Source organism: Zosterops lateralis (genome assembly GCF_965231275.1).
Source record: "Zosterops lateralis genome assembly, chromosome: 6".
NCBI classification, from domain to species: Eukaryota; Metazoa; Chordata; class Aves; order Passeriformes; family Zosteropidae; genus Zosterops; species Zosterops lateralis.
The window spans coordinates 54,281,433-54,296,246 of NC_139761.1; the positions used below are offsets into that span (position 1 = coordinate 54,281,433).

The following is a 14,814-nucleotide window of genomic DNA, read 5'->3' on the forward strand; positions in this document are numbered from 1 at the left end:
AAGAAAAAAGGCATACCACATTAGAACATCTGAGTATATTTTATCAAATTGGTGTTCAACAATTCCCCCTGAAAAAAATCTCACCAAAGTTATATTCCCTCAAGAATTCTCCTCATAAATAGCTGAGCTCTAACCAGGTGGCTTAACACACGTATCAAAATTCTTGCCTCATCTTATTTACACTCATTAGTATGCAAGTTTCCCTGAGCCACACAGTACTGTGGGAATAAAACACCTTTGAAAGCTGCAGAGGAGCAGACCCTTCTTTACTCTCCAGGGGCCAGTATCTTGCAACTGCTTCAATGCCAGTCAATTGTATTGTATTAAAACCACAGAAGTACTTTCTTTTCCCCCTCCAAGGATGCAGTTATACCAAATACAAATAGTCAAAAGACATTTCTTTACACAATGACGTAAATTAATTTTAAACTATAAATTAAGTCACCTAATGGTGCAGTTTCACAATGTTTCAGGCAATGTAAGCTTATATTTCTACCACAGAGACTGGTCTTTCTCCTAATTTCTTTATTTCTGTTGCTTTTCTGATACTGGCAAGAGCAAGAAGCTCCAGAGCTGTGTGAACAGCTGCAAGTCCAGCTTTTTTTTTTTTTGTTTTTAAGAGATTTTTTTTCAGCCCAAACATGAGCTAATGCAGTTTCATTGTGTGGCCACCTGAAGTAGCAGTGCCAATTCCACAGTGAGAACATGGGATATCTCCACTTTTCGAGGCCTTGACTGGACTTTGCAAACATGAAGCTTCACTTTATAGGACAAAGCTGCCAAGACAGCATTTAAAGCCTCTGCAACTCTTAGGGGTACAGCAAACAGTTCTTACCTAAGGGCAGAAACTTTGCGTGATTTTGAAAAATAAGCCTGCTATGTTTTTGTGAGAATGATGACACCTTCCTCCAGGGAGCTGAAGCAACTGCCTGTTAACCATATTTATGTGTGATATTGCATTATGACAGAAAAGCAGTACCATGGACGAGCTCTTAAAGAGCCAGTTTTTATTTTTCATATGTCCATCACATTTGTTATATCCACTAGCATTGACACCAGTACTAAGGAGAATACCTAGACTGCATGCAATACATATGGCAAAGCAGTAGAGGAATTAGATATCTGAAGTCCAAAGGAAGTAGAAACCTCAACACTGTTTTGCTATTTGTAGTTCAGTTTATTTCACATTTATTTTATTTATTACCCACATTCACCCGTTTACATTTCAAACTCTTCAAGAAACAGAACCTTCAAGCATCACTAGAACACTTAATGAGTCCATCTAAATTGTGGAGAATTACTGGCAGTGCCCTTGCAACTGGACAGCTTAAGACAATAGATCTCATTAAAATTTTCACAGACTTTTGGAAGAATCTTGATGACATTAAAGCCATTTAAAGGATGGACTTTCAGTCTTCTCTAATCATTTGATGAAGATAGAACAAACATCTGGCCCCATTCTACATCTCTGCATAGATGAGCAATTCCATCCCTGCATGTTCCTGCCTCAAGCAGTAACTCTGCTCACCAGGATTTCTGCTGTGAACCTGCTCCAGCAGTAAGTGCTCACCAAGACTCCAATCACATCAATTTTTTTTTATCTCAATGGGAGCTGGTACAGACTACGAGCAGACTTTGACTCAAATCCAAAAGCCTTTTACAACAGGTTTCCTAAAAGCCACACTGAGCCTTACAGCTTACCAAAGTTTAAGTCAGCCCACACTAGTGCTATTTTTCTCTCTGCCCAAATAATCCCCATTTTTCTTTGGGTAATAGTGTATACAAAAAGTGGATTGAGAAATTTTTCCTTTTACATCTCAGAGCTTAGAGATCTTTTCCTACTTTCAGGGCAGTGACAAACTGAGAGTTTTATGTGGAGAGAAAGTGCAACTGAATTTTAAGATAGAACCCCACTGTAACTCATTCTGTTGTGTTTTACGACATTGCACAAGACTGAAGGAAGATGCTTTTGAAAAATGAGGTACAGTTTTGACTGGTTACAGAAAATAATTAACTAGGGAACAGCTATCTTTATATCTGCTATAATCCCAGCTAGTCGAAGTCATAGAAATCCATTGCCTTACTTTAAACAACTTGCCCCTAAGTGCATCCACAGCTCCTTATTGATTCCACTTTAGCACCTTCTAAGAACACACTTTGTACAGACTACATTGCATATCAATGAAAAAATGAAACTGCTGACACCTGTTTTCATAAGAGAAAGGCTTAGATAGAAATAAACAAACTCTGCTTTAGCGAAGTTCATGCTAAAAATCTCCCCCAATCCTGTTCATCCTTCCCATCATGAACAGGATACTCTCTAAGGAGAAAGGTGGGCAACAGAGATGGATGATTCTGCACTTAGCAGGAATGGCCAGCCTACCTCACCAGAATATCAAGGTAATGAGTCTTTTCAGGAGCAATGTGTTTGACCCAGTATGCACAGAAAATCATGTAGAGGGCCACTTTGATACTTCCACAGCAAAGACCTTGAGTGCCTTTCTAGTTGTCACAGGATGACCAACAAAAATCTGTAACAATCTGCTAAGCCAAACATTTCTGCTCCACTTACATCTGTAAGTTCCTATTGAGATGACACATTCTCATTTACTGCTAGATCCAGCAGCACATTCCAGAAAAAAAACCAGAAGGCACAAGGCGAAAAAGTGACTTGCCTGAGATCTTAGAAAGGGTCTCAATCCACCTTACAACTCCCAGCCCACTAACTCTTGTACATGATTTCATATTCTCTTAACAAGCTCTAACACAGGCTTCTACTTCTTATTTCTGCATTACAGCTGAACATCCTCCTCCTGAATTAAATACAGGATAATTTTCAACTATGCTTTGCTAGAGACTAACAGCTTGAAGCAGCTATAGAAGCACTGCCAGGTCTTATATTTTTGTGTTTCTGTTAGAATGAAAAAAACCCAAAACATTGAACAATAACATTTTGCTTTCAACAAACTGAAGCTGTTCTCAAAATTAAATGTGAATATCATAACGAAGAACAAAAATGAACGTTGTGAGCATATGACACATACCTTACAGCTGGTAATTTCTTCTATTCGTGCTTCAGGTGTCTGATTTGCTTTTTTTCTTACCAGCACATACACTGCTTTCACTTTAGGACAGGATCTCAGCAGCTTTTCCAAAAGCACTTTTCCCACAAAGCCTGTAGCTCCTGTCAGGAGGATGTTTTTTCCTTCATAGTATTCAGGAATGGAAACCATGGTGACCTTTACAAAACATAAAAACAAAAAGTACGTTAAAGAACTTACAGAGTTCAGATTTGCAGAAGATTGAATAATTATATCTGTGCTGTTTATACCTGAAAGAAATGCTTAACAGATTTTTTTTTCCCCTATAACCAGTAGTTGAAGCTGTCTTTTTTTCACAACATTCTGAAAGACTCCCACCAGATCTTGTAAACTGCCCCTGTTAGCAGAGTTTTAAGGACTGAGACACCCACTTATCCAGGAAAATAGCTCAACTTCAGTCTATTTTTGCCTCTGTGTGCATGGTCCTTTACCACTCCAAGGGGCTGCTCCATGTAAACTAGAGATTGTGCCATTAAAACGTAATCACAAGTGGATTCTTCAAACCCACTTACAGAAGACAGGGAGCCAAGCATCCCAACTGCTGGCCCTGGAATTTTGACTGTGCCAACAGAGCCAGAGCCCCCTGTCACTGCTAGGATGAGCCTCCCTAACAACTAAACTAAACTAAACTAGAGAGAAGGTTGAGTTAGTTGTCTGGAATAGGATTTGATGGTTTTACACTGATTACAAAAATCCCCCACAGATCCACGGACGGGAGTCTTCCAACTTCTTCATCCATTATTAAGTCATTTGGGAGGAAAAAAAACCAAACAACAAAGTTGTCAGAATTCTCAACAAAGTAGGATTTGAGTTAGCCACAAATACATCTCCTAATAAAATGAGGGGTAAGGTAAGGGATTATTACTCAAATTCAGCACAAAGCTAGAAAGTCTTTTAGGTTTTGCTTCAGTCAGTAAGTTAACTTTGAGAATCACGATTCTTTCCCCTCCATCAGCCTCTTGGAAATGATGTCATTCTTGCTAAGAGAAACTGAAACTCTTTTTAAGGACAAATATGGTATGTCTCACAATAAGGTGAGAACATGACCTTTAGGATCTCTAGGACTCAATCACTGTGCATCAGCCAGAGCTCTCATTCTTTTAAGTCAGATGTAGCAACAACATCATTACTGTGACTCTTAACCAGCTTACTTTCACTAGATAAGAATGTAGCATTATGGATACACTTCCATCACACATTTTACCAGTCTTTCTGATTGGACTCATAGAAGTCCTGAGCTGATGCAGTGAATGTCTAATTCTAGTCCTCTATGGCACTTCCACGCAAAATGTTACAACCAAAACACTCCCAAATGGGACCACAGAGAGTCACAAAATGTTCTGAGTTGGAAGGGACACACAAGGATCATCCAGCTCTCAAGTGAGTGGCCCATAAGGGGATTGACCCCACAACCTTGGTGTTATCAGCTCATCTCAGGGATAGATTCCATAAAACCATGGTACTAAGAAAAAAAAAAAAAAAACCAAACAAAATTGAGAATCTTTAAACACAGATGGAACCTTTCTTAGGCAAATAAGGATTACAACACTGAATACCTTAACAGGGTGAGAACCTTTCTTCACCTGCCACCCAAGAATAAAGGTGCAACTTCTAAATACACTCAGTTCTTTTGAGACAGCAAGATACTGCAAGCAGGGACTTACCAGGGAACGCACAGAGCGTATGTCAGGAGTGAACAGCTAATTTGTCCTTTTTGCCTGCTAAGTAAGTAAATATTTTTGGAACACCTATTTCTCAGGTACCCACCATATCAAAGTAATAATGGTCCCTTTTTCACGTGCTCATATCTCAACAGGCTCTGAACAAATGCCAAATGATTACCTGCAGGAAATGAGTTACTACCTGCACAAGTCCTGGTTTCACAAGTCTGGGTACCAAGTGCTATGTCAGATACCCCAAATCCTTATTTTGACTCCCTTCTTTGAGAAGTGAAGCATCTAACTGATACTAGGATACAGCAGCAAGTTTAGAGCCCAACAGATGCCACTATTTCCACTCCCCACAGTACATCATACAGAATTGTTTCTTTGAAGGTCATGGGAAAAAGCTATTTACATTAAGCCACTTTTACCACACAGTTTAGAGACTAATGCAAATTTTAAAGCGTAACTCCTTGCAATAAAGCACAGAGTGCAAGATACAGCATGCTTATGAGTCATTTTTCCCTGTTCAATTAAGATACAGACCTGTTGTCTTTACCACGGCTCAAAGTCACAATTAATGCTCTTCAGGTATGTCATCCCCATAACTTTTGTTTTCCTGGTCTTTGTGTACTCCATTCAATTCCATTCCATTTCCTCCTAAAAATCTGCATGACTGCTCCCACAAATAGGACAGGATTTCAGTTCCCTCAAAGAGGGACGCAAAAACTTCATGCAATCATTACTGCAGCAATTTTATCACTAAGATTCAGTTTTGTCATGGTTCCTACATAACCTTCTTACTAATTTACCTAACTAGCCATAGTTTCTATTTTTTCTACACCTTGAGACTCTATGAGAGTATCCAAAACTATCCATCCACCTGTCCTTCCTCAAAGGAAGGTTTAATCTTGCTTCTGACACAATGCCACAACCTCAGCCTGCAAACCTGGGCACATGGGCAGAGTCTTGGGCTACGTCCACACAGGAGCCTTGGACAACACCCAGTACATGGCTATGGTCCAGCATCTGTTTCTGAAAGCTAAAGAAGAAAAGTTATGCTGCCAGTGAAAATACCTGTGTTGCTGTAGTCCAGCTTTTTAAGTGACTGGAAAATCTGATATTATTTCAGCTCATGTGATATAAAGAAAACTGGACAAAAAATGGATCAAAGTTTCCTGCCTCAGTCATTTCTGACCATATTGTCTCATGTAAGAGGATGAAATCAGAATACCAGACCTACAAAACATCAACATCCAGAGCTATGATAAACCATAGTGATGAAATGGATTCAATTAAAAACCAGGAACATCCACAAATACTCACATTCACATTTGGGAGGCAGCAACACTTAAGACATTTGCAGGCTAATATTTTATCTTATTTTTTTTTTTTTAAGGATTGAGAAATGTTTCCTTTAAGAAACTCTTGATCCCATTTTTCTTTACCTTGTTCTCCAACAATCAGACTTCGGTAGATCCTATTCAGAGCAACTTTCCACACTGAGATTGCTTTTTACTTCCATTACTGTGGAAGATTCCAGCTAGAAAACATAATTGGTGACTTCTTCGGAGGTACACATTGTTGTCAACATTACAGCAACAAACACAGGGTTTGTGAGAGAACTGCCTAAAAGCACCAAATTGGATTTAAAGGGTAAAAACCATGTATGGAATCTAGGTGTGAACCATCAAAGCCTGAAACCAGCAGCCTCTGCTTTGCTCTGCTGGAAAAAAACGGTTATCTCAAGCACAGGGAAAGGAAAGAATGTTCCCATTCTCCACCTACTTTTCCCTGCCTTCTCCAAGAATGCATTTCCCCATGCCAGTTAGCATAGCTGGCAATTCCTCATCTCAAACTCAGAAGGGTCTTACCTCATAGGTATAATATATTACTTTTTAAAGTTCTTTGTGGCAGCAAATTACTGAAGAACCACAGAATCTTTAGGGCTGGAAGAGCTATTTTATAATTCTGTTTTTAAATAAAATGGTCAAGAAATACATGTAGTTCCTATCAGAAATTTAATTTGGTCTCTAACACATAACAAGTTGGTGCAGGTGCAAAAAAAAAAAAATCTACCTTGCAATACACCACAGCAAAACCAAATCTAACATTTTAAGGTTGTTAAGTGTCAGCAATCACTTTATCAATTTGTTTTAGAATACATCTTGTACATTTACAATAGCTGTTAGCCAGCAATGCATATTGTCACCAGTTATCCAATCATCTGTTAACAGCTACCTCTTCAAACACACAGACAACTCCTACCAAACACAAAATTGTGTAATGCACACTGTGGAATATCTAAAACTCCCATTCACAGACTCCTTTTTGAGCTAATAAGCAATAACATTCTAGAATAAAGAAATCTGACAGTTGAAAGGCTTACTAAGAGTTCTATAAAGAATTCTCGCTCTAGAACAGAAATTATCAAAATTCCCACATTACCCATAGGTATAAACAGCCTTTGCCAGAGGAATCTCATGTGAAGCTGCTACACAGCAACTGCTGCTGGGATCCTTCTGAACTCACAGGTTCAGGGCTAAGCCCATGGTGACACTTTGTAGATATGCTTCTGTAAAGGGTGCTGTCCTCTGATAAATCAAGGGTTCATAAGCACTTCAGGAAAAAAAACAAGAAAAACCACCACCAAACCAACACTCCAGGATCGTAGCCAACATTCCCCATCTTGTAAAAAATTCTCATGTCCAAGGCTGAGCAAGTGCTATTATGGAACAAACAACAGCAGCTCTGTTTGCCTCCAGAGCTACTGCAGCAATATTTAACTCACAGCTTCAGAGGGCTCTGATTCTCAAAACAAGGACAATTCTGTTTTTAACAGGAAAATGATCAGTTCCCAGATTTGTCCAAACACAGATCAAGATGCTTAAAGATGTGCTTTCCAAGTGCCAGGAAAGCCAGCTGCAGTTCCACTGAATGTTTAAATGCTAAATCCAGCAACCAGAGAGTGTGCATGTGTGTCCTTGCTAGAGATTAAATGCTCTGTCTTCTAGTTTATCACTGACAAACATTAGGTCAACAGCAGGCTCCCTCCAAATTCAATCCTATCAAGATTATCGTTCACAGGAAATAGAAAATGGGCATTTCCCAACCTCTCAAACATCAGCAACAAGCCACAAAGTTCTGCAAAAAAACACAGCCCAACAAATCAATTTCCCCCTTCCTTCTGACAGATTGAATCCAGCACTAGTAGGACTAAAAAGCAGGAAAAAGTGGTAGGAGCATTTTGTTTATGTATATTCAGAAGATGAAATTTGTCCAGACATCAAATCTGAGTGCATCAAGTATGTTTAAACACCACACACACCCCAGACAAAAATCATTATGGAAGTCCCTCATATAGAGCTCCAACTGCCACATTGCAAGGACACCATTCCAAGCCAAAAAAACCCCACATTTTTGGGAACTGGAGAGATTGGAGAGACTCAGGCAACAAAGGAAGTAATATTTAACTCATCTAAACAAGGTTCCTGCCAGAAAGACAAGTCTGGGTCATGTCATATCATCCTGTCTCATTTCACCTGTGCCTTGTTTCCACAAAAGCAGATCAGTGAATGCTATCAGCAGAATGCCCACATTTTCAAGCACCACAAGGGCCAATGACCTGCCCTATGTGGCCAATTCCTAGCCAGCATATCTCCAAAAGGATACAGTCTGTTTGTCTTTGTGGTCCAAGGTTATATCCATTGGGAAACCTTATCTGTGAAAGATACTGCTTTAAAAGATGAGTAGAGACTGTCAACTGCTTCGGGTGCAAGTTAACCTTAAAGCATACCTGTTCCAAACTTCCCAATCACATGAAAGACTTGGCCTTCTTCCCTCAACTAGCAGAGAGACAGGCTGATCCATGTTTTAGATTTCACCAGCATTCTTATCTACCCTCAGCAAGTGCATTTTCTTTACCAGCTGTAAGCCAGGGACCAAGAAAATGTAAGGCACCTCCAGGAGCTGGAAAACATGCTGGCAGGCTGGGAAGCTGATTAGAACAACTAAGTTTTGAAGAATTATCAAAATGGGCCCACTAATCCAACATCAGCCAGCCAGCCTTTGACTTGGCCCTGGTGATATGCCAGACCTTAAGCATCTCACTGCACACTTTGCACACAAATATGGGGATGGATTCAGGGTAATACAGTGTTCTCTACACATGAAATGCAACAAAACTAAATCATTCTGAAGGATCAGGCCCAAGTCAGAACTGCAGCATGGATAAATGCCACTAGAAGACCCAAAACTCTATGGCAAAGAATATGGCAAACTTGTGGCTGACTCTCAGGGAATTAAGAGAATTTATGAAAAAATAACAAGGCATTTCAAACTAGTTGAAGATCTTCAGGATTGAAGACTATAAAAGAAACTTCCCAACTACCAATTAAGAGATTTGTTCTCTTTAAATCATTTATCTAATGAAACACAATACCAGTTTGAGTAACCAATCTAGTTAGGTCAAAGTTTACATAACTAAGTGTATAGCTCTACGTACAAAAATAAAGCAGCCTTGCTTTTCAAACAGTTCTCCTCACTATTCTTAACCACTGAAATATGCTAGATAGTGAACACTTGCCCTAGAGGGTGTGCTCCTCAAACTACATTCCTCCTGGATATATTACCACCTCTGGCAGCACATGCACTCAATGTAAGGAGCAGTACTAGACTGATTTAGGTGAAAATTAGCTAATGCTGCATATGATCTATTTAACAGCACTACAGCACATTAATATCAAAATCCAGATTGATACCAGACATGGAGGTAGTTCTGTTGCTTTCTTTTAGATGACAATGACAAACCCCAAGTACAGGAGTCACTCAATTGCTTTGGGAAGGCGGTGAATTGGGACCAACTAACCCATGGCCACCCAATAACTTATTACCAGAATTCAGCCCAACTCACCAACTAACTTCACTAAAGAAGACACCCTTGTGAAACAAGATACTCTGAAGCGAGGGCTGTGCTCACAATCATGGAGTATTTAATCGCTTTTAATCCTTTAGTCTTACGGAGCAGAACCTGATTTCAGTCTGGGCCACCACTGAGTTGATTTCAGCAGAACTCTATCAGAGCTATTCAATGAATGTGGTTACTCAGATATTTCTTAAGTGTGTGTTCACACACCTTCCTTCAGCCACAGTTTGGACTTTACTACAAATTTCCACTTACTTGTGCTTCTACTCAAATGGATTCTGTACCAGATGACTTTATAATTACTTCTCAGTAAGTAATCTGATCACGAAGTACATACTGGGGAAGTCCCTTGCTTTGCTGTAACTATGTTGCTTTTACAGAGAGTCCCTCCTCCCAAAATTAATTAAAACGAAGTAGAAGGTTTTTACTATCCCTTTATAATTAGGTTTTAAGTTGACTTTTTCTAAATCATTTTCTGTTTGAGCTTAGTTATCAAGTGCACATTGAAGGGGAAAAAAAAGTATCTTTTGGTATAGTTAAACTCATTTCTCAAAATTGCACAGAAGGCACAGATCAGGTCAGAAATTAAGCTATTCCAGAAAAGCATATCCCACATAAGAACATTTACTGCACTCCATCTCCAGTACACAAGAAAATACGTTTAACACACATCCAGGGAGATTTTAGACAAGTTCTAGGAAATCAAGAGGCAGATAGATTCAAGATTTGCTGAACAGAAGCTGTGCTCCAGATCATTTTATCTAATTTAATTGGAAATCTGCACCAGAAATCTCAATTGCTCTTTTGGTTATGAAAGGATTACAAGATAAAGCCTCACTGTTTATCAGGGTAGTTGCATAAATCATGGCTCTTACTTTGCATAAATCATTACTCTTGAGTTAGCCCTGAACAGAACCTGTCTGAAGGACACATCTACAACACTGAGCTGAGCAGCGCTCGCAGCCGACTCTCCATCACTCAGCTGTTATTCCCTGCCTTAGGAAAAAAGGCATCACTTCAGCCTTCCCAGGAGCCTGCTGATACCCAGCCCTGGTTATCACCAGGGAAAGCTTCAGCAGCAGCAGGATTACTGCTCCACTTGCTACTGTGATGCTGTCATTTTGCTGGGAGGGGAAAGCCAAAAATCAAGTAAATGGAAGGGGGTGGGGGAACACGAAACATTCAAGTGCTCATCAGTTTATCAGGTTGCAGTGATAAGAGACTTTCAGGTTTTGTTTTAAATTAGAGGGTTAATGCCTTAATCTTTATAATTAAAACTCAGATTCACCTTTTTCATATTGATCAGACAAGACAAGGATAACTACCCAAAAACTGCACCTGCAATTATGTTCTCTTCAAACTTATTATGCACAAAGTAATTACAACTGGAATACTTAATCAAGAACAAAAAGCCTGGCTCTTATTCTTCTCATGTCTTAAATTACATAAAAGGCTTGAATCACATTTTACAATAGACATTACACGATGAATTTAAAGTCCCAGGAATCAACACTTCCAGACTCCTTCCATACGTACCCAAATTTCTTAGTTAAAAACTATTTTCTATATGTTCCTGCAGGAATTCCCAATAACTCTTTTGAAATCTAAAAACTACTAATTTATCTGACAACTGCCCTACCAAGTTGTGCTTGAAACATAACCACCTTCTAAAGAAAAAAAAACCCCAAAACTAGTTTACCTTTCCTTTCTTCCAATACACGTGGAACGAACTACCGCCAAAAAAAAAAAAAAAAAAAAAAGAAAAAAAAAAAAAAAAAAAAAAAAAAAAAAGAAAAAAAAAAAAAAAAAAAGCCCGTTTCCACATTTTTCTTATCTTTAGCAGTGACTCAAAGCAAATTGTACCAAGAGGTTTCCTACCTGTCTTCCAAACAGGATGTTGGCAGCCTCCCTCCTGCCCAGAAGAGCTATTTACTCGGCAGGACGGCCGATACTGATCGCGTAGACGCCCGTGCAGATGCCAAGAGCTCCAACCTTAACTCCTATTTATGCCAGTGGATGTCTTCGGATCTGTCAATTACTCCTCTTGCACAAGGAGCTTTACAAATTTACAAACGGCACAGTAAGGCGTGAGGTGGTGTGCACACACCAAAAGCACAGCCCTTGTCACCATATCCAGGGGAGAAAATGGCAGGGAACATCCCTGAGGTCCCCACTGCTGGAGAAAGCTCAACAGAAGGACAGTGTTCACTACGAATCTTGCGATGGAGACACTCAGAAGACCAAAAAAAAAAAAAATAAAAATTGGGAATACCTATTCTATTCAGATTGACAGGATTTGTTCCTACAGTTTGCAGCTTCCAAACTGTGCAGGTGTCAAGGCTAAACAAAGCAGGGCTGGAAGACTTATTACTGTAAGGCTTGGAATCAGCAACAGGGAGAAACACCATGGATGTGCGTGGTGGTACTAACCTTGCCCTGACACCGAATGTTTACATAATGCAAGTCCTCCAAACAACACACCAAACTAGCCAACAACGATTTTTGCTGCTATTGGCTCCTTTTCAGAATTTTTAGCTTGCCATCAGCAGCTCTGCTTCCTGTAGACAAGTAACAAGCAAGCTACACTGAGCATCCTCAGACACTGAATATTTTGTGACAAAAAACTAAACGTACACAATTTCTGGCTGAAGAAGCCAACCGAGCCTGCAGTCACTGCAATAATTCACGTCTTTAACAACATCCAGGACCTTCTCAGGCACTCACTCAATGCTCATCAAATGGCAATACAGCATTTTAGTTTGTTGTGCATCCCCTTCCAAGCACCGGAAAAAACAATCCTTGTGAGGAACTGGGAGCTCCTCCAAGAGCTAGAACTCAGAAACAGGAAGAGGACAGAGAACCCTTCACTTTGTAGCAGCCAGAAGGAGATTGAGTTTGGCCTTTCAGGAGCTAAGAGAGGTGGTATGGATGGTTATTACAGTTTTGCTTTGATGTTAAACTCTATTGACAAGTATCAGCTGCTATAGATGACTAAGGTGTGGACAGGCTGGGGTATTCTGGAATTGTAAGAAGAAAAACATTTATCATGTCCAAAACCTAGAGCCACACTTAGCTTAAAACAACTGCCCCAATGTGCTTTCATTGTTAAAACAGTGTCCAGTAAAGCTTCACTATACCTACAGTGCAGCAATAAAGATCAAGTACTTGCAATAAAAAAGTTAGAGATATAGATTTGTGATTACTTTATAGCTTGGCACCAGTTAGAGGTAAAAAAAACACCCCATAAAAACATAACCCATGAAATTAAACTTTACTATCCATCTCTCTAGGTTTTTGATGGGGAAATGGCTGAATTTTAAGGCATCCATATGTGAGTGGAGGGTGAAAAACAGGGTAGAGAAGCTGAAGGGTGAAGATGCTAGAAATCTACCCCATAGCTAGCATATAATTTCCAAATTACTGAAATAATAGTATCTCAGTTAAGAAGCACAGTCGTGATACACAAATTGGGGAAGTTGGGGATCAAGAAATTCTAGCCTGCTTCAGTAAAGACGGATGTAACAGATAGTAAAACTCCTACACACTCCACTTCTTAATTATTACCGAAAGAGTTATTAAAATATTAAAAAAAAAAAAAAGTTTCAGTTGCTAAAGCCTTGAAGTAGGTTAAATGAAATTAAAGGTTTCTATTTTCATGGGATTCGAGCTGGTTTAGATTACAAGCTCGCTACCAACCGCGGTATCCCTACAGTCATTCACACTTGACTCAGGGAAGCCTTTTGGGGGCTCCTTTTCCCCGAGGCCGGGCAGCCCGAGGGCAGGGCGGAGGGAGGACGGGCTCTCCTGCCCCTCACGGAGCGCTCCCGGCGCAGGGACCCGCGGGGCCGGGGCTGCGGGCACGGCCCATCCCGGCTCTCCCCACACCCGCTCGCTCCTCTGGGCGGCGGAGGAACCCGTGGCCTTCCCGGCGAGCCCGTTCCGTGCGGGGCTGTGCCCGCGGGGAGCCGCCGGAGCCGCCGGGCGGGCAGGGCCGGGCCGGGCCGGGGCGCCGCCGCTCGCCGCAGGCCCGCCCGGCGCCCAGGGCGATGGTGGTACCCAGGCCCGCGCCCCGCGGCGGCTTTCGGCCTCGCCCACGCCCCGCGCTTGGCTGAGCATCGACCACGGCCCCAGCGCTCCGCCGGCCCGGCCGCCGCCGCCGCCACCAACGCGACGCGCCCCGGAGCTCCGCGGCGCCCTCCATCCATCCCTCCCCTCCCAGAAAGGCGCGGCCGCCCCCTCTCCCGCGGGCCCCCACCCCCGCGGGCCCCCTCCCCCGTGGCCCCCTCCCGGAGCGCGGGCGGGCGGGCGCGAGGTGCCGGTACCTGCTGCGGGCGGCTCGGCCCGGCCCCGGCTGTGCCCGCCCGGCGCTCGCCGCCCCGAGGGTCCCGCACGGCGGCCCCGCTCCGCCGCTCCCGTTGGCCGCTGCGCGCGCGCTCCCCGCCCTCCCATTGGCCGCGCGCGCCGCCGCTCGCGGAACGGGGGCGGTGCGGATTGGCCGGGCGCCTGGAGGCCCCGCCCAGCCGCCGCCGCGCGGCGGGCCGCGCGCTCCCCCCTCACACACACACACACACACACACACAGACAGAGACAGGGACAGAGGCAGAGTGACACCGACACTGACAGACACTGACACACACACACAGAGTCTGACAGATACAGACACACTGACACACACGGACACACTGACACACACACTGAGACACACACTGACAGACACACACACACTGACAGACACACCGACGCACACACAGACAGGGAGGGACGGCCGCTCCGTGAGGGGCCGGCAGTGTCCCCGCAGTGCCTGCGTGTGTCCCCGGGTGTCCCCACAGTGTCCTCGGGTGTGCCTGGCTCTCCCTGGGTGTGTCCGTGTCCCAGAGGCGGCCATCACAAAGCAGCGCGGGTGCAAACCCGGCTCCGGGGGTCCAAGGGCGGCTGGGCTGTGGGAGGAGCGGGCCCGGAGCACGGACCCAGCGGGGCACAGCGGCAGCACCGCGGGGCTCGGGGCAGCCTGAGGCTGCGGGGCACAGGCGGCAGGACCCCCTGCCAGTGGCAAAGGATGGTGGAATCACGGAGTCGGGGAGTCACCAAGGCTGGGAGCGACCTTTGGGACCACCAGGCCCAGCCACCA

General features: G+C 42.9%; 1 protein-coding gene across 3 annotated transcripts in view; it reads right to left on the minus strand.

Moving 5' to 3' along the window:
- FAR1 (fatty acyl-CoA reductase 1) overlaps positions 1-14,073 on the minus strand; it is a 31,982-nt gene extending 17,909 nt beyond the window's left edge. The window contains exons 1-2 of one of the 3 annotated variants that reach the window (XM_083863590.1): positions 14,009-14,073; positions 3,045-3,239 (exon numbers count right to left, since the gene is read on the minus strand). In XM_083863590.1, the coding sequence (XP_083719716.1) occupies positions 3,045-3,233 (189 nt within the window). In that variant the 5' untranslated portion in view covers positions 3,234-3,239; positions 14,009-14,073. Of the gene's footprint in view, positions 1-3,044; positions 3,240-5,308; positions 5,328-11,564; positions 11,584-14,008 lie in introns of those variants that run through there. The other 2 variants (XM_083863591.1, XM_083863592.1) reach the window with 2 other exon arrangements.
- Between the last annotated feature and the right edge of the window lie 741 nt (positions 14,074-14,814).